We start from the raw sequence: 24,207 nt of genomic DNA, 5'->3' as shown, positions 1-24,207 counted from the left end.
ATCAAACATGCCAGTTTACTGAGCACCTGTGGTGTGCTCATGGCACCCATGGATTGCTGCCTTTCAAAAATTGGAAGATAATAAATGGGAATTAATACTAAAGCTATGATTTGGATTCTAAATTACCTTTGGAGTCTTGTACAATCTCATAGATCTCTTGATACTAGAGGTGTGTACAAAAGCCTACTACAGAAATTTAGGTGAGAGAATGCTGACTAAACCAGCTTCCTACTAATTAAAGAAAAGATGCTTAGTTTCTGTTTGGCCAGATTTTTGTTTTGGTCTGTGAAATGGAGCTATCACTGTTCACAATGCAGGCTTTGGTCAGATCACCTATTTTAGAGCCCTGGGATGGCTGGGTAGGGGAGGAGATGGAGATGCACAGTTAAAAACTACTGTCACCCATGTGCCTGTTTACCTAAACTGAGGGGGGCTGTGAGCACCAACTTGGATTTGTTCTCGGGCAGCTTCTGGTCTGTAGGAATTGCACCTCACCTAGAAAAGAAAACATCCCGATAATTATGTTTCCATTTCAATTACACATTTTCTACTGCCTTAACTGCTCCAAAGTATACTGAAGAGTAATTTTAGACTCAACGGATGACGAGCAGTTTTAGTAGATCAGATAAAACCTTCATCAGTAGTAACATCTATTATTCCAATCCCCAGAGTAGAAAGTTTTATCACTGTGAATACTTCCAGAATTTGAGTAAATTAAGAGAGGTTTCCAAACAAATGCTTTAAATCAAGAGAATAGCATATGTGTCCAGGAATCAACCAATGTGTTCATTCAGTTAACATAATGCTTGGAATAGCCCTTATCAAATTTAACCACATTCGTTTGAATCAATAAAATGAATCAATCATCCATTACTGAATATGGTCATGAGAAGTAAGTATTTTGCACCCTGGGTGCTTTGTCTGTTTCATCCTGGTTCAGGCCTCGGATAGGAGGACACTGCTGCATCTCCTTTGAAGTTAGGCATGGCTATATGACTTGCTCTGACCAATGAAACGTGAGCAGAAGTGATATATGTCACTTCCTGGCAGAAGCTTTAAAAATCTGGCAGAAGTTTTAAGAGTATTAAGAATAATTTAAGATGCTACAATTAAGGGCCAGTGCACATTTCCTCATATTTCTTCCCTATTCCTGTTGTGACCACGGAAGCACATGTGGAGATAAAGACCCCCAAACCCAGGTCCTTGAGTAGTAACTATGAGCAGAGCCCCACTGCTGACCCATGTTGGACATGGAGCATGAACAAGAAAAAAAACTTTTCCTTGCACTGTCTGTTCGTGTACCCTAACCTACTTAGTCCTGATTTGAACTGTCTTGAAATATGATATAGCTTGAAGTATGAATAGAATTAGGAAACATGAATATGATGGGGGGAATTCCAAGTGGAGGAGAAAATGGAAACAAAGACATATCTGAGAGAAGAAAAAGCAAGACAGTCAGCTTGGCTGGACCGTGTGGTGCCTGTGGGCAGCAAGGGGAGACCAGGGGAGGGTGAGGATAGGGCCAGATATCCGAAGTCCTGAGCAAGAGGCTACAGTGTTTAGACTATATTTAAACATTGGTTTTGAGCACAAAGGTGATAAAAAAATATATTTTTAAAAGATTTACCTGGCAGGGGTATAGTAGTAGGAGGAAATGAGAGAGTAGTTTGAAGATTATTTATGGGCCCCAGGAAGGTTCCCCATGAATGTCTACTAAATAAGTAGCAATGAGAAGAGAGAGAAGAAGGATAAGAAGAATATCTGAGGAAAAACTGACAGGTCACAGAAACTACAGGGATACAGGAAGCAGCAAAGGTGATACAATGCTATTGCTTTATTGCTTTTGATGAAGATAAACCATCCATCACTGTGGTTCTGAATTTGACTTTGAAGATGTTTTTGTAATGGGAGCACTTAACTTCCTCAGAAGCTAGCTAAGGTGAAGTTGTTTCTCACAATTTTACCTCACTTTTTCGTATGTTATTTCCTCTTACATTCTTACATTATTATATAGTATTGCCTTTGCTTCATATATCATTTATGAGATTTCTAAAAACACATTTTTGTTCTTACTGTTTTCCTAGTATCTTCTCAGGAGAGAAAATAATTTTACTCCTTATAAGCAGACTTATTTCAATGTACAAAAGGTTGAAAATCTCCTCAATCCGCCAGTAGGAAAAGCTCCAAGATAAGTTTCTCATTAGTAATATAAAATATCTTGTCATTTTTTTCTTAATCTCTTTAAAGTAAGTCATATATAGTTTGAAATTTTATTTGGAGATATTTCAAAACTATGACTATAACGTTGATATCAGTTAATTTACTTCATCTACTAAGATGGACCTTAAGTTAGTAAGTAAGAACCTAAATAAGAACTGACAGACCTTGTACTTTGTCCTCTAGAGTAGAGGACAGCAAACATTTCCTGTAAGGGACAGATAATAAATATTTTAGGCTTTGCAGATCATAAGTCTCTGTTTTAACTACTCAACTCTGCCACTGTAGCACAAAAACAGCCATAGACAATGTGTAAAGTATAGAGCATGGCTGTTTTCCAATAAAACATTATTTACAAAAATAGACAGCAGGCAACATATGGCTCACGGGTTCTAGTTTGCGAATCCCTGCTCTAGAAAGTTCTAACTATATCTGTGTGCTTATTTTAGATATCTGACCCAGTACTGACCCAAAAGAAAGTCTCCTTAATTGAACTGTGTTAATCTCAGCCTTTTCAAGCAATTTATCTAAAAATGTCAAGTGTCTTCAATATACCCAGCCTCTTTGCCGGATGCTACGGAGATAAGTAAGAAGTGTATGAAGATACACTAGCTATGAAAATAAAAGTAAAAGTCTTTTACATTTTGATAACAATTAAGTATTCAACTGCATGGTAATGAAAATAAGTGCAAAGGAGTTGGAGATTTCTTTTTAACGAGAACTGGAGTCCTTGGGGAAGTTTGTGGAAGATGTGGAGGAGGTGGAACTTGACATGGATCCTGAAAGGTAAAGATGGAATTGAATAATCTGAGAGGGAGGAGTACGAAGGGGGTCGTCACTCTGTAGAAGGAAAATCAAAAGCAAAACCACAGGGACAATAATGAGCATGACATCGTGCGGTGGAAATGAGGACACCTGCCGGCTAAGTGTGAGTCTGGTGGAGCTATGGGAATTTAGAGCTGGTTGGGTAGAGTTGGATAAGACCGAGGAGAACTTTGAAAGGTGTTCGGTCTCAATGTGGTGGGCACTTGGGAGCCACTGCAGTTCCTTCGGCAGGTCAGTAATGAAATAAAAATGCTATTTCAGTGGCATGTAAGACAGACAGTGGTAGAAAGATGCCGAAGTCAGGAAAACATGCCATAAGGCTGTTGGGATAATCCAGAGTAGACGAGATCGAGGCCGACAGTCTATAGATGACGAAATAGGGTAATGGGGAGAAAGGGAGGCTGAATCTGAAGAGCAGTTAAAAGGATGAAACATCAGCTTTTGGGACACATGTCACAAAAATGAGGATAGGTAAATCAAATAAGACCTAAGAATCCAGGTTTCCTAACCAGGAAGACCCAAAGACTGAGGGTGAGGGTGTGCTGATAGAAGTGAGAAAACTAAAAAGGAAAGTCACTTTGTTGTTGACTCCACTTTTGCTGATGTCAGGTTGATAAATGATCATTTATTTAGTGTTGTCATGTCAGCTTTAAGAAATAAAGACCCCAGACAGATGAGAATTCTTTAGCCAGAGTCAACCGAAGAAGACATGGAAATGAATGAGCTTACTGAGGAGTGAACGAAAAGAGGAACAGGAAGTTGTACTGATGAAAACTTTTGCCTAGTTTTGAGCATACAGATACAGATTTGCCCACTGTGAGGCCATGCATCAGAACTGTCATCAACCCATCCCAGACTTGTTTGAAAATGAGGCCTACATATTGTGACATAAACCAGTGCAATAACCGAATAACAAAGAACAACTGGCACTTGCCTCATTGGCCAGATACTCAAACTCAGAATTGTGCCTTATTTAGGGCACATCTTTCAATTTCTGCTCAGAGAGCCCATTAAACTCACAAAAGGGTGACATGACTCTCCTTGCCTTTGTTGTTGTTGTTTTCAGCTCTAGTAGTCTTCACATGTTCATTTGGCAGTTGGGAACATAGCCTTGAGGGTCCCCCACAGGTTGAGAGTGGTGGGGTAAAGTCAGCAAATGAGGTAAAGGAGGAGAAATGCAGGAAACCACAGGGCCAAGAAAGCCAAAGAATGAGTCACTAGAAATGGTTACAAATAGTATCAAATACATTAAGAAGTCAGGGTATACTAAAAATCAAGTGAGTTACTACAAGGCTGGTAACCCACTTGATAAAAAATACCAATAAATCTTGATTCAATCAGTTAATTAATTATGTCTCACAGAACATGAAGGTGAAATTTGTCCAGAAAATAAGCAGCAAGATAAGATTTCAGCTGAAATCAAAGTTATGCCGTTAAACTTTTGTTCCAAACCTTTGATCTAGGGAGCAAGCCAAAGTCCCACATTTCATCTTTGATGCCCCTTCCTTGGTCTTACTCACTTGAGCATAACTCAGGAAGAAAAGCTGGTTGTTCGTGAATTCAATGCCGGGTAGGAGAGGCTCCTCAACCCCCTGCCTCTGGTCATTTATCCATTTCCTGTAAGCCTGGGGAGAGAAGTAGAAGAGATGATCTGCTGCAATAATGGCTTTTCTCTTTTCTCAGCCAGTGCAGAGATATTAAATATATCCTCCACCATGTGCAAAATGTATCCTATCAAGTTTTCCTTTAAGAAAACAAACACCTGGAAATGCAAGTCAACGTTGTATTGCTTAACAGTGAAGCAGGTTCACCTGCAAAAAGACCTTTCACTCAATAGATACCAAAGCAGCTGGGCCAAAGTGGGCACATGTTAAATAACGCTCCCTTCCCCCAAAAAGCTTTTCTTTCTATTCCTACCAGGGAACAAACAAATCTAACACAATGGCAAGCCGTATGGAAATAAATTTTGGGGCCAATCTATGGGCAATCTTTTTTAATTTTGCCAGGTAAGAGGGAAAACTATAATCTTCAATCATCATCATTTTATAAAATAAAGTATATTTTCACTAGAATAGAGGAAAGATGTAACCTCAAAATAACAGTTTGGTCTTTACACTGAATGCATTTAGCTTTATGAATGTCTTTCTACATCATCCTCATGTGTCTTGTTTAACCATGGACCAGTGGATGATAAAAACATTATTATGGACTCTTACCTGGCCCACTATATGAGAACCCCTAGCCTCTGACCGTAATTTAGAAGATTGGTATTTTAAGAGAAAATTATAAGGAGGGCTACAGAGACTGTACTCAAGAAAACACCTACGAACCTAGCCCTGAGATTTCTGTAGCATGTTTTAATATTACACTGAATGTACCTTCTGAAAACTATCCTTTAAATACATGATTCTTAATAACAAATATTACTTTTAGGGTGACTTTACTCCCCAAAAAGGAAAAAGAAAGAAATGCAGCTCTATTCATATAATAGAATATAATAGAGTCAATGGGGAAATATAATTCAATTTACAGAAATTCACAGAATTTACAGAACTCTAACTCCTCAAGAAAATGTCTGTGGTGTAAACTGAGGTGCACCCGTATGGTATTTTATAGTTTAATTTTTAAAATCACAGCAAATGTTGCAGTGCGTACCCTAAAAGCTTGTCGCAGACCTCCATTATCGGCAATATTTTCTCCCAGGGTCCTCTTCCCCTTCACCTAACAAAAAGAAAAAGAAAAGGAAAAAAGAGTGTTTGACAGCCAACTGTCATTCAGCAAGAGGCATAAATATGATAGCAAGAGAAAGTGCCATATTTTAAAGAGAAAATTACATTCAATAAATCAGAGGTAGTCATAACATATTGTGAGATGGCAAACTAACCCCAGCAAGGTGCTCCTGAACATAATTTCTGTTTTATTATGCTACACATTTCTTTCTCACCCACCTCTCTATTCTCACCAATTTAGCCAGCTCTAATAAAATGTTAACATGTTCTGAGTGACTCTGGTTAAATGGGGAAAAAATAGAAATATCAACATACAGATTACTTTCTCTGATTAACTCACCTAATTTGAGTATTCTTTTCAGTGGGCTTTATGTTTCCAAAAATCTACCATCCACACAGGAGCAAGGTTTTAAGACCAACCATTACCATTTTACCTTCAGCAAATTCCATGAAAAATTAAAAAGAGGATAGTTCTCATGGGGAACAAAAATCCAATAGAAGTAGTGCAGACCACAAGGTCAAGGCTTGCAATATGTATGACAACCAGCCAAGCACAGCGAAGAAATTCTTCCAAACATTTGAAGATTGTTTCTAAAACCCTTAAATAGGCTAGGACAAAAAAATATTCTCAACCAAGATGGCCCACAAGCCAAAATCCAACCTCCTGCTTGTTTTTCTACAGGCTGCAAGGTAAGCCTGGATTTAACATTTTTCAACAATTGGGGAGAAAATAGAAAGAAGGATAATATCTTGTGGCATGTGAAAATTATACAAAGTTCAAATTTCAGTGTCCATAATTCAAGTTTTATTGGAACACAGGCACATTCATTCGAGTATGTATTGTCTGTGGCTGTTTCCTTCCTACAGTGGCAGAGTTGAGTAGTTGCAACAGAGACCTTACAACTCACAAAGCCTAAATTATTTACTACCTGGCCCTTTACAGAAAAAGTTTGCCAATCCCTGCATCAGAGACAAAATAATGCCCTATAATAATAAACATGTCTATGTCATAAAAAAAAATTACTGTGAAAATATTACTTTATGTGGCAAAAGGGACATTTAAAATATGATTAAATTAAGGATCCTGAGCTGGAGACATTAGCCTACATTATCCAGGTGAGTTCAATGTAATTACAAGGGTCTGTACAAATAGAGGAAAAGGAAGTTAGGAGAGTGAGTGTGTCAGAGTGATGCAATGTGAGGAGACTTGACCAATCATTGCTGGCTTTGAAAAAGAAAGGGGCCAGGAGTCAAGGAATGTGGGCAGCCTCTAAAAGCTAGAAAAGGCAAGGAAAGAGATTCTCTCCTACAGCAGCTAGAAAGGAAAGCGGCCCTGGTGACACCTTGACTCTAGCTCACTGAGACCTGAGTCAGAAATACAGAACTGTAAAATAATAAATTTGTGTTGTTTCAAGTCACTAAGTTTGTGGTGATTTGTTATAGCAGCAACAGGAAACTAATACACATTGTTCTAAACTTTCAAGCCACAGATGCTACCAACTCTTTATTTTTAAGCTAGCCCAATCCCCCAGGTATCAAGCAATACCAATGAATAAAAACAAATCCTCAGAAAACATTAATCTCTGTAATCACCCAGGATCCTCCTAGCTTCAGTCCCCAAAAGTTATCACTCCTGCTTTACATACCTTCTTTCTTTTATTACAGTCCTACGAGGTAAGTGCTATTATCACCATCCTTGCTTAACAAATGAGGAATCTAAAGCTGAGAGTGTGTCGCAGATGTCATTGGTGCTGCACCAGATCCCCTTTTCTACCGGGACTGTGAACCCAGTCCTGCAACTGCTAGTGGGGCTCAGGAAGATTAAGCTTAGCTTAGGGGAATCCCCTCACCTGGAGCTTGCTGGGAGGTGATACCCCCACCTCTCAGTAACTGACTGATGTGCAGTTAGAATAGCCCAGCCCCCTATCCCAGGCTGAACAATTTCTGTGATGCAATTCATGCTCCAGAATCCTCTATGGGATCAGACTGAGGCTAAACTTCTGAAACCAACAGGTCTTCCTCGCCACCTTACAGGTTTCTCCTGAAACTACTTCTGCAATGAACCTTTTTATCTAAGAAACCCCTATCTTGGGCTCTGCTTCTAATGGACCCGACCTAAGAGTGATTAACTGAACTGCCCATATTTCACAAGGATTCGAACCCAAGCAGTCTCTGTCCAGAGCCTTTGCTCCATAATATGTCACCTTCTCAAGTCTTAACTCCTCTTGACTCTAGTGCTTCCATTTATAACCACTCATGCTCAAATTTAATCTCCTTCCTTGTTCCCCAAAGCTTTTCTTTTAGAGGTTTGAGGACTAGCTTCACCCCTCAGGCCCCTCCCACTCTGGACCACCTCAGTAGACCATATGGCCCTAGATCTTTTTATTTCAGTATTTTTCCTTTATCATCAGTATTTTTTTTTAAAGTTGAGAATTACGTTTCTGTTTTTTTTAATTTATTTATTTAATTTATTTTATTTTTGGCTGCGTTGGGTCTTCATTGCCGTGCGCAGGCTTTTTCTCTGGTTGCAGCGAGCGGGGGCTACTCTTCGTTGCGGTGCGTGGGCTTCTTATTGCAGTGGCTTCTCTTGTTGCGGAGCAAGGGCTCTAGACGCGCGGGCTTCAGTAGTTGTGGCACACAGGCTCAGTAGTTGTGGCTCGCGGGCTCTAGAGCACAGGCTCAGTAGTTGTGGCGCACGGGCTTAGTTGCTCTGCGGCATGTGGGATCTTCCCGGACCAGGGCTGGAACCCGTGTACCCTGCATTGGCAGGCGGATTCTTAACCACTGTGCCACCAGGGAAGCCCCATGGCCCTAGGTTTGCCTCTCAGGACTCAACAGCTGCTAACAGCCTGTTTCTCTGATGTTCCATTGGAGCTCCCCCCAGTCCAACGCAAAGAATGATTTAGGTACAGAGGACTGGCCTCCACAAATGGAGCCAGAAAAATAAAGCATGGCCTTTTATATCCACAAAGGAAGCCACCCCTTCTCCTTGGGGAATAAGACTGAAGCTGTTTTCTGATGGTTGAATGGATTTATGCTGAGACAGGCATGCCCTTTCTATCGTCCTTGTTGCAAAGGTACACATTTGTCAGAATTCAGTTTCAGTATCTGACACTTTGGCCAAAATGGATGTTGTAGAATAGTCTCCACCCAATACATCACCCAGGTTTAAAATGAACTTAAAATAAGAGAACACGAGCATGATATGGGGGGAAGAGTAGTGATGTTGGAGTCATACCAATCTAAGCTCTAATGTAGATTCTACCATGGGTTTTAATCTCTCTGAGCCTCAGTTTCCTCATATGTAAAACAGGCTAGTAATATGCACACCTCTCAGAACCAGTATGAGGATTAAATATGTTTCAATTAAGTGTAAAGTCTAACTCCCATGCCTGCATATAATAATCACCAGGAAATATGCATTCCCCTTCCTCCAAGAAAACTGCTCTTCTATTGTTTTTTGGTTTTTTAGCCCCTATTGTATTGTTCTCTCCTGGGATGGCATACTTATGAGTATGTCACAAAGTATTAGGAATATTAACTACAATTTATTGAGCACTTATTGCATAGCAGGCATCATGCCGGTGCTTTACATTATCTCAGTCATTTAATTCTTAAGACAAACTAACGAGTTCAAAAATAGCTGCCCATTTCACAGATGAAGACTCTGAGACACAGGAATGTTAAATAACTCGCCCAAGTTAAAAAAAAACTTACAACCTGCAACTGGTTGAACCAAAATTTGGAGCTGAGTCTGACTCTAGAATCCCTCCCCTATGTTTTTTTTTTTTATTTAGAGATACTTTTCTGTAATCAAACCCATGCAGATAAGACCTTACAAACTTAATACAGTGTGCTACCCCTGTCCAAATGGAAAAATTATGTTTAATGCTTCTAGACCAATATGGCTGTTAATTTCTATACAATGCCAACCCAACATGGTACAACTGGGATACTTTCTCCAAAGATGACAGCACAGCTAAAGTTTCCAAATATTCAAATTATATATATGTGTGTATATAGAGAGAGAGGTATACAGACAGATAGATAGATTTATAGAAAAGACCAATAGTAGTATGTTATGCATCAGTAGCAGCAACAGCTTATCCAGGTTCTGCAGTCATCTGAACAAAATTATAGAGACATCTAGCACATGCTATTAAAAAAAAAAAAAAAGGTAAAAAACAAAACCCCAGAAAACAGCAATGTTCTGTTACTGTTGTGGTACCTGGCACCATTTTTTTTATTAGCTTCTCAATCATCATCGGGGAAGAACCCTATGCTTTTCTTGAAGCAACATATATTCTAGATGGATTTTCACAATGTGATAACCCCTGAATTGAAAACAGATACACAGAAGCACCCTTTTTAGGTCTTCCCATGACACAGTTGTAGATATTTTAAAAATATATGGGCAGAGAAATGGCTTTCCAGGACACTGACCAAGGAGCTAGAGATACTATTCAAGGATACAGAGTCTGGTTTCTCCTCCTGGATAAGGGATGGTCTCCCTGTGCTGCATACGCTTTAAGAACCAGGAGAACCAACTCAGTGTTCATAAACGTTCCCTTTAAAAGTGCACGGACTTTTACCTAAATTCTTCTGGAATGGTGAAATAAACCCCAGTATAATAGACTTGAGGCATAGTGAGGTTTCAGGTGCTTTTCCAGCCCAAGTTGTCAGGATGGAGCACATGCCTGACTAACAGACCAAGAGACTCTGGGGAAACTACGTGTAAATACACTGACCTACCCCAGTTCTGTGTGGTCCCCTGCTTCTCTTAGGTGTTGTGCCCTTGACCAGATGAATTAGGAGGACACAGTTTGCATGTGTGTTTTAGAGGAAGATCTTCATGCAGATCCATACCTACCAACAATTCTTCATTATTGGTCTCATTGTCAAATACAGTGAGAGAAATCTGTGTCTTGTAACTATGAAAGCAGGGACAGAAAATACAATGGAAAACTACAAGAAAAAACTAACAGTGGGGGAAGGGAATGAAAGCTAACCTGATCAAACCAGCAAAATAAGAAAAGAAAAAAGAAGTAAAAACAATGTACAGGAGATAAACTATATAGAGAAAACTATAAAGTCGTATTTGAAAACCTAAAACAAATACCAAACAGATGGGAAGGCATACCACGTTCTTGAACAAGAAGACTATGACAAAAATGTCAATTCCATACATTTAATGTGATTTAACTTAGAATCTCAATGGGATTCTCTTGGGGAGTGGGTGGAGAATGGGTAAAATGATCTTGGAGTGTATACAGAAGTATATTTGCCTGAGAATGGCCAAGTATATAAAAGAAGAACAGTGAAGGAGAGCTTGTATTGGCAGATACCAGAAAAATCCACATAGCCATAGTAATAATGCATTGGTATAGAAATCAACAAATAGATCAGTGGAATAGAATATATAATCCAGAAATTTATCTCAGTATATATGAGATTCTAATATTTGACAAACATTCAATTAAGTAAGAAAAAAACGTCTTTTAGTCACTGATGCTGGATCAATTGACTATCCTCTTGGAAGAAGATAAAAGTGAACTCTCGTATTAAACTCCACAGCAAAATAAGTTTCACACGCTTCAATATTTAAATGTAAAATAACAAGAAATAAAAACCTTCCCAGAAAAGCTAGGAGACTACACATATGATATAGAATGGAAATGCAGAAACAATTTTTTAAGAGAGATAGGTATCTTTGACTATATGGAAATATTTAAATTTTGTTTGTCAAAAGATACCATATACAAAGTACAATGGATGAGAAATATATTGAGGAGAAAGTAGTATAATATGAATGACAAATAAAATTTTTAACATCTATAATATTTTTTAAGGTCTCATAAATTGACAAGTAAATAACTCAATACATAAATGCTCCTCCATCCATCACTGGTGGGAATATGAAATATTATAACTTCTTAGTAACAGTAGGAATCTATCCTCTACGGAAAAAAAGAATATATACCTAATAAGAGTATTTAGTGCAGCAGCATTTATTGTGGAGAAATAATTGGAGACACAGTGTAACCCTCAACAAGACATTAGTCAGCTGTGTTAGAGTACATTCACACCGTGGACTTTCAGGCAGCCACTGAAAACAGTGAAGTAAAGGCACGTGCGTGCATACACACGTGCGTGTGTATGTATGTGTGTAACTCTACGTGAGCATGGGAAAAAGTATATCAGGGTTATTGAGATGGATTACAGGTGGAGAAGATAAAAGTGATGAGAGGGAAAGGGGAAGGAGGTAGAGGTGAAGACAAAAAAAGGAAAGGAACAACATTCCACACAGAAAAAGCATGTATAAAATTACATTCGTGGGGCTTCCCTGGTGGCACAGTGGTTGAGAGTCTGCCTGCCAATGCAGAGGACGCGGGTTCGAGCCCTGGTCTGGGAAGATCCCACATGCTGCAGAGCAGCTGGGCCCGTGGGCCACAATTACTGAGCCTGCGCGTCTGGAGCCTGTGCTCCGCAACAAGAGAGGCCGCGATAGTGAGAGGCCTGCGCACCGTGATGAAGAGTGGCCCCCGCTTGCCACAACTAGAGAAAGCCCTCGCACAGAAACGAAGACCCAACACAGCCATAAATAAATAAATAAATAAATAAATAAATAAAAATTAAAAAACAAAAAACAAACAAACAAAAACTACTAAAATTACATTCGTGCCTTTATAGGAATGTATATATGTATATATAATAGAAAATCAGCATTTTAAAAGTCATTTCTTTTGTTCAAAATTCTTTAAGAACTCTTAACCAATTCAGAGTCATTAATTCAAATGAGTGACGTTTTATTTCAATGAATTAAACCTAACCAGTAGTTTGGATGGAAATCTTTTTAATGATATAGAGTGTAGATTTGTGAGAATTTTATTGTTTATCTTTGCTACAGAGTTTTCTGTACTAATCTGAATCTAGGAGAACAGACTAATGTTTAGGCCTGTGATTTTCAAACTTTAGCTTATATCAGAATCACCTGAGGGCTGATGAAAAGACAGACTGCCAGACTGCCAGACCCCAAGCTCCCACCCACCGCCGCTCCCCACTCCCCACCCCCGAGATTCTCAGTCAGTAGGTCTGGATTAAGACTAAAGAATCTACATCCCTGACAAGTTCCCCAGGGAGGCTGATGCTGTTGGCCTGGGAACCGCACTTTGAGAACCGATGGTCTAAAGCAAGCTAGTGTCTACGTGAGGCAGAAGGACTCACAAGATGCCCCCTTCGCCGCAGCTGTACTCACATTTAAGCCAGCTTTCTTCCAATAATAGTTGCTATACTGGCTAATCATGCACTTTGTTTTTTCCTTAAACTTTTCTTCTGAGTCAACAGACCACCAAGGATCCAGGTTTCCATTTTTATCATATTTTCTACCTGGCAAAAAGGAAAGTTAAAAGATACTCGTATTATTTATGGAAACAAATTCATTTCTTCATCTTCCCTTTCCCTCACTTCAACAAGCCTTGAAAAGACAGTTCCAGCAGCAGGGACCACTCCTGGAAGCAGTTCCTGCCTTCTCTCCAGCGTCACAGGTTAATTGTAAAAAGCAAGGAAAGGAGAAAGAGGTCTGAGGAAGTTCTTTCCTTCTAAGCAACAAAGAATACTTTAAGATTTATCAACTTATGGCATGTACCGTTCTTGACCAATCTTAGATTCTTTGTTTTCACCTGCTCTGACCCAAAATATTCTCTAAATTTTGAAATGAAATGGCTTTCAGAAAGCCCATGGAAGGAGTCAAAGCGCCACTACCAGTGAAATTCCAAGCAATCCATAGGAACAGCCTCGGTGAGTCACTCACACCCTGCGACCACAGCCCCTGACTCAGCTCTAAAGGATCGTGTTTCCTCCAAGTTGCCAGGAGCCAAGAGACACATAAAACCTCTGTTATGAATCATTCCACAGCCATCAGTGTAGATGGAAGGCCCATCTGTCCTGCTTTGACAGGGAAGGTTGCTCTAAAAAGAGAACTTGGAACAAGAATGGAAATCTCCAAAACATAACAGAAAAAAAGATTAGTTATACATGCTTTTTTGCTACAGGCTCACTCTTCATTTTCTCTACATCCCTCAAAAAAAAGTCTGGGTGTATCTGGACTATCTTTTACACTCAAGGTTACTATTGGTTTAAATTTAATTATGCAGAGAACTCTTCACTGGGCTTACAAGAAAGTCCCCTAAGCAAAGTTGTTAACTGAAACAATCCAAAGCTCTTCAGCAAGGCTGGATGCCACTGCCACCAACCCCTGGTAGAGCAGAGAGGCACTGTCCCCTACCCACGAGCCAAGCGATCATGAAACAGTTACTGTGCAATGCACTGTTCTAAGTATTGGTTACAGAGTGAAATGCCATCTTTAGATTCTGTCCTTTGAGAGAGAATCCAAAAAGCTTCCAGAAGATTCTGAGGGAGAACTACACTTAAGTTTCCCATGAAGAAAGGCCCAGAACCAAGAGACCACTACTGGCTTTTGTTTCTTGGCGAAGACTCTCCTCTCCCCCAAACATGCAATTCAGAAAGTGTAGCTCTGGGGATTCAGATGACTACAAGGCAGCTACATTTGAACAGGGAGGGGAGGCCAGGGGGGCAAAAAACTTAGGTGATTAAGGAAAGGCTGGTGGGAGTACAAGAAGAATTATCCAGAAGGAGAGGAATCAAAAGGGTCTCTGGCCCTGGGGTAGGCATCCAGGAAAGGATGTTGGAGACATCACAGACATGGAAGAAAGAGGTCCCTCTATACAGTGTGGCCTTGGGCCAGGCAGTTCTTGAGTCTGCCCTGTAAATCACTGTGTGGATGTGGATGTGATCGCGATTTGCTGCTAATTCCTACGTTTCGGAGATTTCATGTGTCTTTCCAATAAAACTCCAAAGTTAAAGGAGAAAGGAGTTCTCATTAAAAATGATGACTCTCAAAGGGCAATCATTTCTTTAGTTTATGCCATATTCTGCTCTTTCCTTTTGCTTAAATGTCATCAGGATACATAGCATACTCTATATTATTCATTATTAGGAAAGCATAGCCTTTCTAAAAAAATTCTGAATATATGACAGCATAGAGAAAAACAGAGATTAAGCATTGCATAATCCTTGAAATAGTATAAAGGAACTAGTCAGCCAAGCTTCAGAGTCCTAACTCGCTGAGTCCTAACTTGGCAGCATGTATAATCATCTTCAGAGCAGAGCTCACACCTCCAGGGAGAGCATCTCAAAACGGTGAATAAAGAAATGAAAGGAAGAGAAGCTATACAGTAATTCCTGTAACTACTGCGGCAGCTACAGCAATCCAGATCTAAATGCAAAGCTAATTTCCTTGAAATTACAAGGTCTTTTTTTTTCATTCTACCCCATCTCCAATGGGAACAATTATTTATTTATTGCAAGCTATCACAGCAAGACACGGGGGAAAGTTTTCAATCAGCAATCATACTGCTTTGGATAATCTTCAATCTATGATGATACCACTATGCAAAGATAATAGCAACAATTAACATCCATATGGTCAACATGACCATAAAAGCATCAGCTTATACACTGAACCAGTACTTACCATTATTATCAAATCCATGTGTAAATTCATGTCCAACAATTACTCCTATAGCACCATAACTCAGAGATCTACAGCATAAATGTATAATTGGGAGAAAATTATAAGCATGAACGTCAGAGCATAATCCTTCAATATTTTCTCAACAAAAAGCCAAGATAATCTGTTTACTAACCACACTCACAAAATTGTTAAAAAAAAAAAAAGTAAACACATCCTTCTCATTGAAATAGACAAAGAAAATATAATTTCTAACATTGTCATTATGAGCATTTATGGGCCTTAGTTCCTACCCTGTGAAATTAGGGATGTGACAGAGATGGTTTTTGAAGTCCCTTCCAGCCCTAAGGCTTCTATGGTTCTATATCCGCTCTAGCTGTAGTTTATATTTATAAACACCCAAAGCAGCAGCAGGGTTTGTAAAGATCCTGTCAGTAAACATACCGCTTATTTTTTATCTGAGAACCTGTTGAAAAATCACTATAGACTTAGAAGTTAAATTGTTTTCCAAACGGAGTCATGAAACAGGAATAGAGCAGAGATTAAAAGGGATCACTCTGCTTTCAAAGGTAGTCACGTTCCTCTGCTTCTGTGACAGACAAATTCACAACTGAACAGCAAAGATTGTGAAGCCTGAACCAGATCTGGAAAAGGCGTTATATTATTTCTCTTCACCTCTAAAGAACCATGTGGTAGATCACCTACAAAGGTGACCACCGACAATGCCACCCACCCTGAATGCATGTGCCCCTCCTCCCACCAAGAGGAAAGCTATTTCCTCCCCCCTTGAATCTGGATGAGCCTTGGGACTTGTGGCCAACAGAATGCAGTGGAAGGGGCCGGGTGTGACTTCTGGGCTGAGGCCTTATAACTTCCATTTTTGTGCCCCCTTGGAAGTCAGCTGCAGTGTAAAGAAGTTGGGGTAATGAGCTGGAGAAAGAGAAGCCAAGTGAAGCAAGTGAGAGATGCCAAACGTCGAGAGACCTCTAAAGAAAGAGAGAGGCCCAGCCAGGCCCCAGCCATTAGAGCCAGCCCAACTGAGGCACCAGACGTGTGAGCAAAATCATCTTAGATCCTATGGCCCCCGTCGAGCTGTCCCAGCCAATATTACACAGAGCAGAAACAAGCTGTCTCGGCTGAGTCCCGCCCAAATTGCAGAATCATGAGCCAACAGTGGTGGCGCTTTGTTATGGAGCAATAGGTAACTGAAAGAGAACACATAAATCATATATCAGGAAATCAATAGGGGGGCTTCCCTATATGTGTGTCTGGGATCTTCTCTCTCAACTAAAAGTTCCCTGAAGGCCAAACCCTTATCTACTTGATTGCTGCTAAATTCTCCGTACCTAGTACACAGTAAGAAAGTAATAATGATTTAACTAATTGATTAATTAACTTTACCATTTCTTGCAAGTGACAGATCAATATGTAACTTATTTTAGTCATTTAACATGTGCATGAGGATTACAGACAACTTAAAATCCTTGTTATAAGGATTCTTCCTAAGATTTGTAATTATACTAAAAATATTTCACAGTTGGTTCCTGATGCAACATCAAAGTCACCCAGCAAATAGACAGGACCTATAAGTGGAAGGAACAAAAATTTTTGAAGCAACGTGTTATTACAGGACATAATGATCCTTAACATGTTAATTGTTTGTCTCAACTATACCCAAGGAAGTGCTGTAAGATTTAATTTTTCCCTTTGGTGGCAGTTCCTTCCTTTGTTATTTCTTTCCTGCAAGGTAATTTGCATTTGAAAAAAATGCTTTCCTACTGTTTTTCCATCATTGCAAACCTTCATTAAAGAAGTAAGAGTAAAATTATGCATTTCAATCATAGACCTATCAGAGCAGTGTGGGACAAACTTGTAATTTTACATAGTGCTAATTTTTGCAGCAGTAGCTATCACTATGCAGCCTGTAACATTTCATTTTTTCCAGGACTCTCAGCTGAGAATAGTACTCGGTCCTCTACAAGCCTCGGTCAATGCTGTTGACTGGATGAATTTAAGGGATGAACAATGGAAGCTTATAGCAACTGCTCTGCAATAAATGTCCCTTAAGAGGGACTGCTCCAACGAGCTTCCTATTTGCAAAGGGTAATAGAGAATTCAGAAAATGATTGAATCATTGCAAGTTCCAATTCTCAGTTACATAATCACAATCTTTTGGACAAGAGCCAAAGAAAAAGTAATTTTAGATGACTAAGCCTGACAATGATAATGTTTCTTAATACTAAATTCACATCTTCCGTTTTATCAATGGACGTTATTTAAATTAGCATGTCATAAAAATAAATAAATAAACTTGTATGCCTTTTAAAATGTGACTTGCTGGCCAGAAACAAGAAGACTCCTGCAGAGAAAATCTAGCCTTCCAAAAATAAAATGGGGAAGATGACAATTTTTCCACCTACTCAGTTTCTCTTTTGTTCTTTCTACCCGAGGGGTTTAACATAAGCACAGGATTTGCTGTCAACAACAAAACCACCATACTGCTGTCTGGAGCAACCATGAGCCCATGCTGTCATCAGGTAGAGGCTATTCTATGCCTGAAGTGGAAATGCATAAAAATCTCAGAGTTACAGGCAGCTTTAAGGTCACTTAGTTCAATTCCTTAGCAGAGGTCTACAAAAACCCATTCAAATGGTCCTAAGACTTCTCCCCTTAGGCATGTCCAATAACCAGGAGCTCATCCCCTTCTGAGGTGGCCCATTCCCTCTTCGAGTAGTTCTAAACAAAACGGTGCTCCTAATGTTGATCTGGAATCTCTCTTCTATCTATTGGTCTAGTGTAGTGGTCTAAGGTATTCTAAACACCCCTCTGACCTCCCCAAATTTAGTAAATGATTCTGCTACCTTAACTTTCCTTCAAAAATGTGAAAACAGTTACGAGTTTATCCCTCAAGTGTTCTCTTCTCAAGTTCTTTCAACTCTTTTCTCTTCAGTCATAAATTCTAGACCAGCAGTTCCCAAAACACAGGAAGAAGGGGAGTTTAGGGACTTCTGGCAGGACCTCTTGGGAATTTTTATGCTGCTAAGTACTGTGAGTCTCCAAAACAAAGGGGAGGGGAGGACAACTCACCTCTATTACTATTTCACGGAACACACACTTCGGGATATTTTGTCTTAGGCCATTTACAATCCTGATTCTTTCCTCTGGAAATAATTCAGCTTGTTGATGTCGCCACAATTAGACCCAACACTCATGGGAGGGCTAAGGTGACCAGTGTGAGCAGAAAGAATACCCACTCGTTGGTTCTGCAGGAAATCCATCTGGAACAGATGGATGTACGGGAACCCATCGCACCAGACTGTGATTTCCATCTCTCCAGCATCTGCACATTTCCAATGTTGAGTGCCCAAACGATGCTTAATAATTATTCATTGAATGGGTATGTTAATAGAGGATGAATGGCTTCAATGCAAACATAGAACACTTAGGAAAAAAATAAAAATCTCTCTCCCACTCAGCATAAGGCTGAACACTAACATTTCCTAAGTTTCTATGATTTTGACTTCTACATCAGAAAATCATCTCGTGGACCCAATAAACAAATACATTGATCAATAAATTCAAAACCCAACCAGACTATGTCCAAGCGTCCAGGTATATAACCACAGAAGATCAGTTAAATCGCTAATGATAAGCAGGATCAAAGGCTTCTAGGACTTTTTTAGTTGGAAGCAAGCTTAGCAAATATTTAGCCTAAACCTTTAATTTTATGGAAATATATATAAATTTCTAAACTTAACAATAGAGAAAATTGATTCCAAATACCTGAACACTGATGAAACTAGGCAACTGAGACCTGGGATGATATTAATGGATTTGGTCAATACAAACGGATAATTTTCATTTATGCTAATGATAGTGCTTCCCTATAGCAGGCTTTATCGATGCCTGCTGCTGTCCCTGGGCACTCACCATTTTCAAGCACACCAATCTGACAGCTTCCAACTGCCAGCACCTGAAACTAGTCGCCCCAGGGCTTTCTCTGGCCACCAGAGCCCTCTAGGCCTATGCTGGGCAACGCCGGGGAGTTAATACACCTGGTGGCAGTCCTCAATCAATGATGGAAAGTGAGTTGGATGACAAATACCCCAGCTCTTTTGCTCCTGAGATGGAATCATGCTGAAGCATATTCTACAGTTCCCCAGCAAAACGAGCCCCAGTTGCCCACAGTAATAACTGGCTTTAAAAAAAAAAAAAGTGGAGGAGAAGGCAGAAGAGGAGAGTCAGAAGGAGATGTGACTCAAGTAATGAAATTGAAACTGTGATTAAAAATCTTCTAACAAAAGTCCAGGACCAGATGGCTTCACAGGTGAACTCTATCAAACATTTAGAGAAGAGCTAACACCCATCCTTCTCAAACTCTTCCAGAAAATTGCAGAGGAAGGAACACTCCCAAACTCATTCTATGAGGCCACCATCACCCTGATACCAAAACCAGACAAAGATACTACAAAAAAAGAAAATTACAGACCAATATCACTGATGAATATAGATGCAAAAATCCTCAACAAACTACTAGCAAACAGAATCCAACAACACATTAAAAGGATCATACACCACGATCAAGTGGGATTTATCCCAGGAATGCAAGGATTCTTCAATATACGCAAATCAATGTGATACACCATATTAACAAATTGAAGAATAAAAACCATGTGATCATCTCAATAGATGCAGAAAAAGCTTCTGACAAAATTCAACACCCATTTATGATAAAAACTCTCCAGAAAGTGGGCACAGAGGGAACCTACCTCAACATAATAAAGGCCATATATGACAAACCCACAGCAAACATCATTCTCAATGGTGAAAAACTGAAAGCATTTCCTCTAAGATCAGGAACAAGACAAGGATGTCCACTCTCACCACTATTATTCAACATAGTGTTGGAAGTTTTAGCCACAGCACTCAGAGAAGAAAAAGAAATAAAAGGAATACAAATTGGAAAAGAAGAAGTAAAACTGTCACTGTTTGCAGATGACATGATACTATACACAGAGAATCCTAAAGATGCCACCAGAAAACTACTAGAGCTAATCAATGAATTTGGTAAAGCTGCAGGATACAAAATTAATGCACAGAAATCTCTTGCATTCCTATACACTAATGATGAAAAACCTGAAAGAGAAATTAAGGAAACACTCCCATTTACCATTGCAACAAAAAGAATAAAATACCTAGGAATAAACCTACCTAGGGAGACAAAAGATCTGTATGCTGAAAACTATGACACTGAAGAACGAAACTGAAGATGATACAAACAGATGGAGAGAGATACCATGTTCTTGGATTGGAAGAATCAATGTTGTGAAAATGACTATACTACTCGAAGCAATCTACATATTCAATGCAATCCCTCTCAAATTACCAATGGCATTTTTTCCAGAACTAGAACAAAAAAATCTTAAAATTTGTACGGAGACACAAAAAACCCGGAAGAGCCGAAGCAGTTTGAGGGAAAAAAACAGAGCTGGAGGAACCAGACTGCCCGACTTCAGACTGTACTACAAAGCTACAGTAATCAAGACAGGATGGGACTGGCACAAAAACAGAAATATAGATCAATGCAACAGGATAGAAAGCCCAGAGATCAACCCACACACCTATGGTCAACTAATCTATGACAAAGGAGGCAAAGATATACAATGGAGAAAAGACAGTCTCTTCAATAAGTGGTCCTGGGAAAACTGGACAGCTACATGTAAAAGAATGAAATTAGAACACTCCCTAACACCATACACAAAAAAAACCTCAAAATGGGTTAAAGACCTAAATGTAAGACTGCACACTATAAAACTCTTAGAGGAAAACATAGGAATAACACTCTTTGACATAAATCACAGCAAAATCTTTTTTGATCCACCTCCTAGAGTAATGGAAATAAAAACAAAAATAAACAAATGGGACCTAATGAAACTTAAAAGCTTTTGCAAAGCAAAGGAAACCATGAACAAGACGAAAAGACAACCCTCAGAATGGGAGAAAATATTTGTAAATGAATCAATGGACAAAGGATTAATCTCCAAAATATATAAACAGCTCATGCAGCTCAATATTAAAAAAACAAACAACCAAATCCAAAAATGCGCAGAAGACCTAAATAGACATTTCTCCAAAGAAGACATACAGATGGCCAAGAAGCACATGAAAAGCTGCTCAACATCACTAATTATTAGAGAAATGCAAATCAAAACTACAATGAGGTATCACCTCACACCAGTTAGAATGGGCATCATCAGAAAATCGACAAACAACAAATGCTGGAGAGGGTGTGGAGAAAAGGGAACCCTCTTGCACTGCTGGTGGGAATGTAAATTGATACAGCCACTACGGAGAACAGTATGGAGGTTCCTTAAAAAACTAAAAATAGAATTACCATATGACCCAGCAATCCCACTACTGGGCATATATCAGGAGAAAACCATAATTCAAAAAGACACATGCACCCCAATGTTCATTGCAGCACTATTTACAATAGCCAGGTCATGGAATCAACCTACGTGTCCATCAACAGATGAATGCATAAAGAAGATATGGTACATATATACAATGGAATATTACTCAGCCATAAAAAGGAACGAAATTGGGTCATTTGTAGAGACATGGATGGATCTAGAGACTGTTATACAGAGTGAAGTCAGAAAGAGAAAAACAAATATCGTATATTAACGCATATATGTGGAACCTAGAAAAATGGTACAGATGAACCGGTTTGCAGGGCAGAAATAGAGACACAGATGTAGAGAACAAACATATGGACACCAAGGGGGGAAAGTGGCCAGGGGGTGGTGGTGGTGTGATGAACTGGGAGATTGGGATTGACATATATACACTAAAATGTATAAAATGGATAACTAATAAGAACCTGCTGTATAAAAAAATAAATAAAATAAAATTCAAAAAAAAAAAAAAAGGAGGCGATGTGACTATGGATGAATGGTCAAAGAAATGCGACTTTGCTCCTTTGGAAGATGGAGGAATCACACTTGGACCAGCCAAACCAGACTCTTTGCTATTTGAAAAGCAATTTTCTTTCCTTTTCTCACATTGTTTCTTCCATCTGGAATTGTATTGGACCCATCACCATCAATTCGAATGCTAACAATCCTTCAAGGTCCACATTTTTCTAGTATGAGTCAATGCATAAGTGAACAAATGCATAAAAAATGAAAGCTACCTGTGTATAGGTTGGCTTTCCTACCCAGTCATACACTCTGGAAACAAGCATCAGTAAACAAATACCTAACATGGCGAGAGTAGGGCCGACCCATGCCAGGTTCCATGCCTTCTTTTTGCTGAACAACCACTGGCTTTGTTTCTTTGACTTTATATTCTATGCTCTGCCAAAACATCACGTTCTTCGTTACTTGTCAGTAACTGGTTTCTTTATTAGTTTACTTACCGAGGATATTCTGTTCCCCAAAAGAAAGGCTTCTGGAGCTCTCCTGCTGGAAATCCTGGGAGAAAGACAAACAAACAAAATTGTAAGGGATGTAGGGATTGATTTAATGATGAGTATCTGGTTCTAGCTTTGGCACTGAAGTTCCAAAGGCCCATCTTAAAGGTACTCCTCATGGAGCTGGGACCCCTCTAAGAGATCCAACTATCTCTAAGATGATATTAATTCAACTGAGTTTGCAATCAGTGCATTCCATCAGTTTCAAGGAAACTGTTTTGCATGGATACACTATTGGCAGTGTCCAAGCTGCTGTGAACTGGGTTCCTTCATAAACAGCACATGCAAGAGGCTTCCAGCTTTCTTGTGGCTTCCCCTGATACAGAAAGGGCCAGCTTCATGGGCACACAACCAATGCAGTCACACAGGGCCCCCGTGCAGAAGGACCCTGCAATGGAATTAATGCTCTGCTGTCACTGTATGAAATGCTTAATAAATTTATGTTTGAATGTGATTTTGGAAGTGGAGACCAAGGGGACAAGAAAGCATGCGTGTGAGCAAAGCAGCCATGCGAAATATTCCTGTCCACGGTTCCTTTCATGCTCCATTTGCACGCAGCATCCAAGATGCTCCCTGGGAGCGCAGAACTCCAGTAGACCCACAATATGTGCGAATTCAGCAAGACTCAAAACGAGTACAAGGTAAGCATGTTACATCTAGGGCTGAGTATGTGGGAGCTCTGACAGCCCTCTTGGGGCTCTTTCTGTTGGAAGCAGAATTTGCTTTGATCACCAAAGGGCAGCAGTGGCATTCTAAGAAACATGAATGGCCAAGGAACTCTGTCATACTCTTTCTTACTCCTGTATCGGTCAACCACATATACCGAAATGATGACGTAGAAGGAAAGGGAAAGACAGGACGACCCATCGTTTCTTTTCCTTTCAGTCCTTTCTTACTCATCAGTAAGCCAAAGGTAGAGAGTGTTGGTAGAATGTACATGTATATAAGAAATGAAGTAAAACCAACTGAGTTAGTTTTATGCAGTGTTTCCACTGTTCTGGCAAGAAGAAAATACATACCCATGTACAAGCTAGAAAATACAAACTACAATTTCGTCAATTCCACATCTCAGTTAAAAGTTCTTATATCTGGGGACTCCCCTGGTGGCACAGTGGATAAGACTCCATGCTCCCAATGCCGGGGGCCTGGGTTCGATCCCTGGTCAGGGAACTAGATCCCACATGCATGCTGCAACTAAGAGTTCACATGCCTCAACTAAGGAGGCTGCGTGCCACAACTAAGGAGCCCACATGCTGCAACTAACGAGCTGGCGAGCCACAATTAAGGAGCCCTCGAGCTGCAACTAAGAAGCCTGTGAGCCGCAACTAAGGAGCCCGCCTGCCACAACTAAGGCACCCACGTGCTGCAACTAAGGAGCTGGCGAGCCACAACTAAGGAGCCCTCGAGCCACA

General features: G+C 39.8%; 1 protein-coding gene across 4 annotated transcripts in view; it reads right to left on the bottom strand.

The window, feature by feature from the left end:
• PHEX (phosphate regulating endopeptidase X-linked) overlaps window positions 1–24,207 on the bottom strand; it is a 199,282-nt gene that overhangs the window by 5,761 nt on the left and 169,314 nt on the right. For all 4 annotated transcript variants that reach the window (XM_082447075.1, XM_082447077.1, XM_082447076.1 and 1 more), the window contains 6 exons: window positions 22,742–22,796; window positions 15,325–15,392; window positions 13,027–13,157; window positions 5,698–5,763; window positions 4,563–4,667; window positions 419–495 (listed from right to left, as the gene is read on the bottom strand). In XM_082447075.1, coding sequence (XP_082303201.1) covers window positions 419–495; window positions 4,563–4,667; window positions 5,698–5,763; window positions 13,027–13,157; window positions 15,325–15,392; window positions 22,742–22,796 — 502 coding nt within the window. The remainder of the gene's footprint in view (window positions 1–418; window positions 496–4,562; window positions 4,668–5,697; window positions 5,764–13,026; window positions 13,158–15,324; window positions 15,393–22,741; window positions 22,797–24,207) is intronic.

Source organism: Balaenoptera physalus (assembly GCF_965194825.1).
Source record: "Balaenoptera physalus genome assembly, chromosome: X".
In the NCBI taxonomy this organism is placed as follows: domain Eukaryota; kingdom Metazoa; phylum Chordata; class Mammalia; order Artiodactyla; family Balaenopteridae; genus Balaenoptera; species Balaenoptera physalus.
Note: the sequence above shows the minus strand (reverse complement) of the source record. Positions and strands in the feature narration are given on the sequence as shown.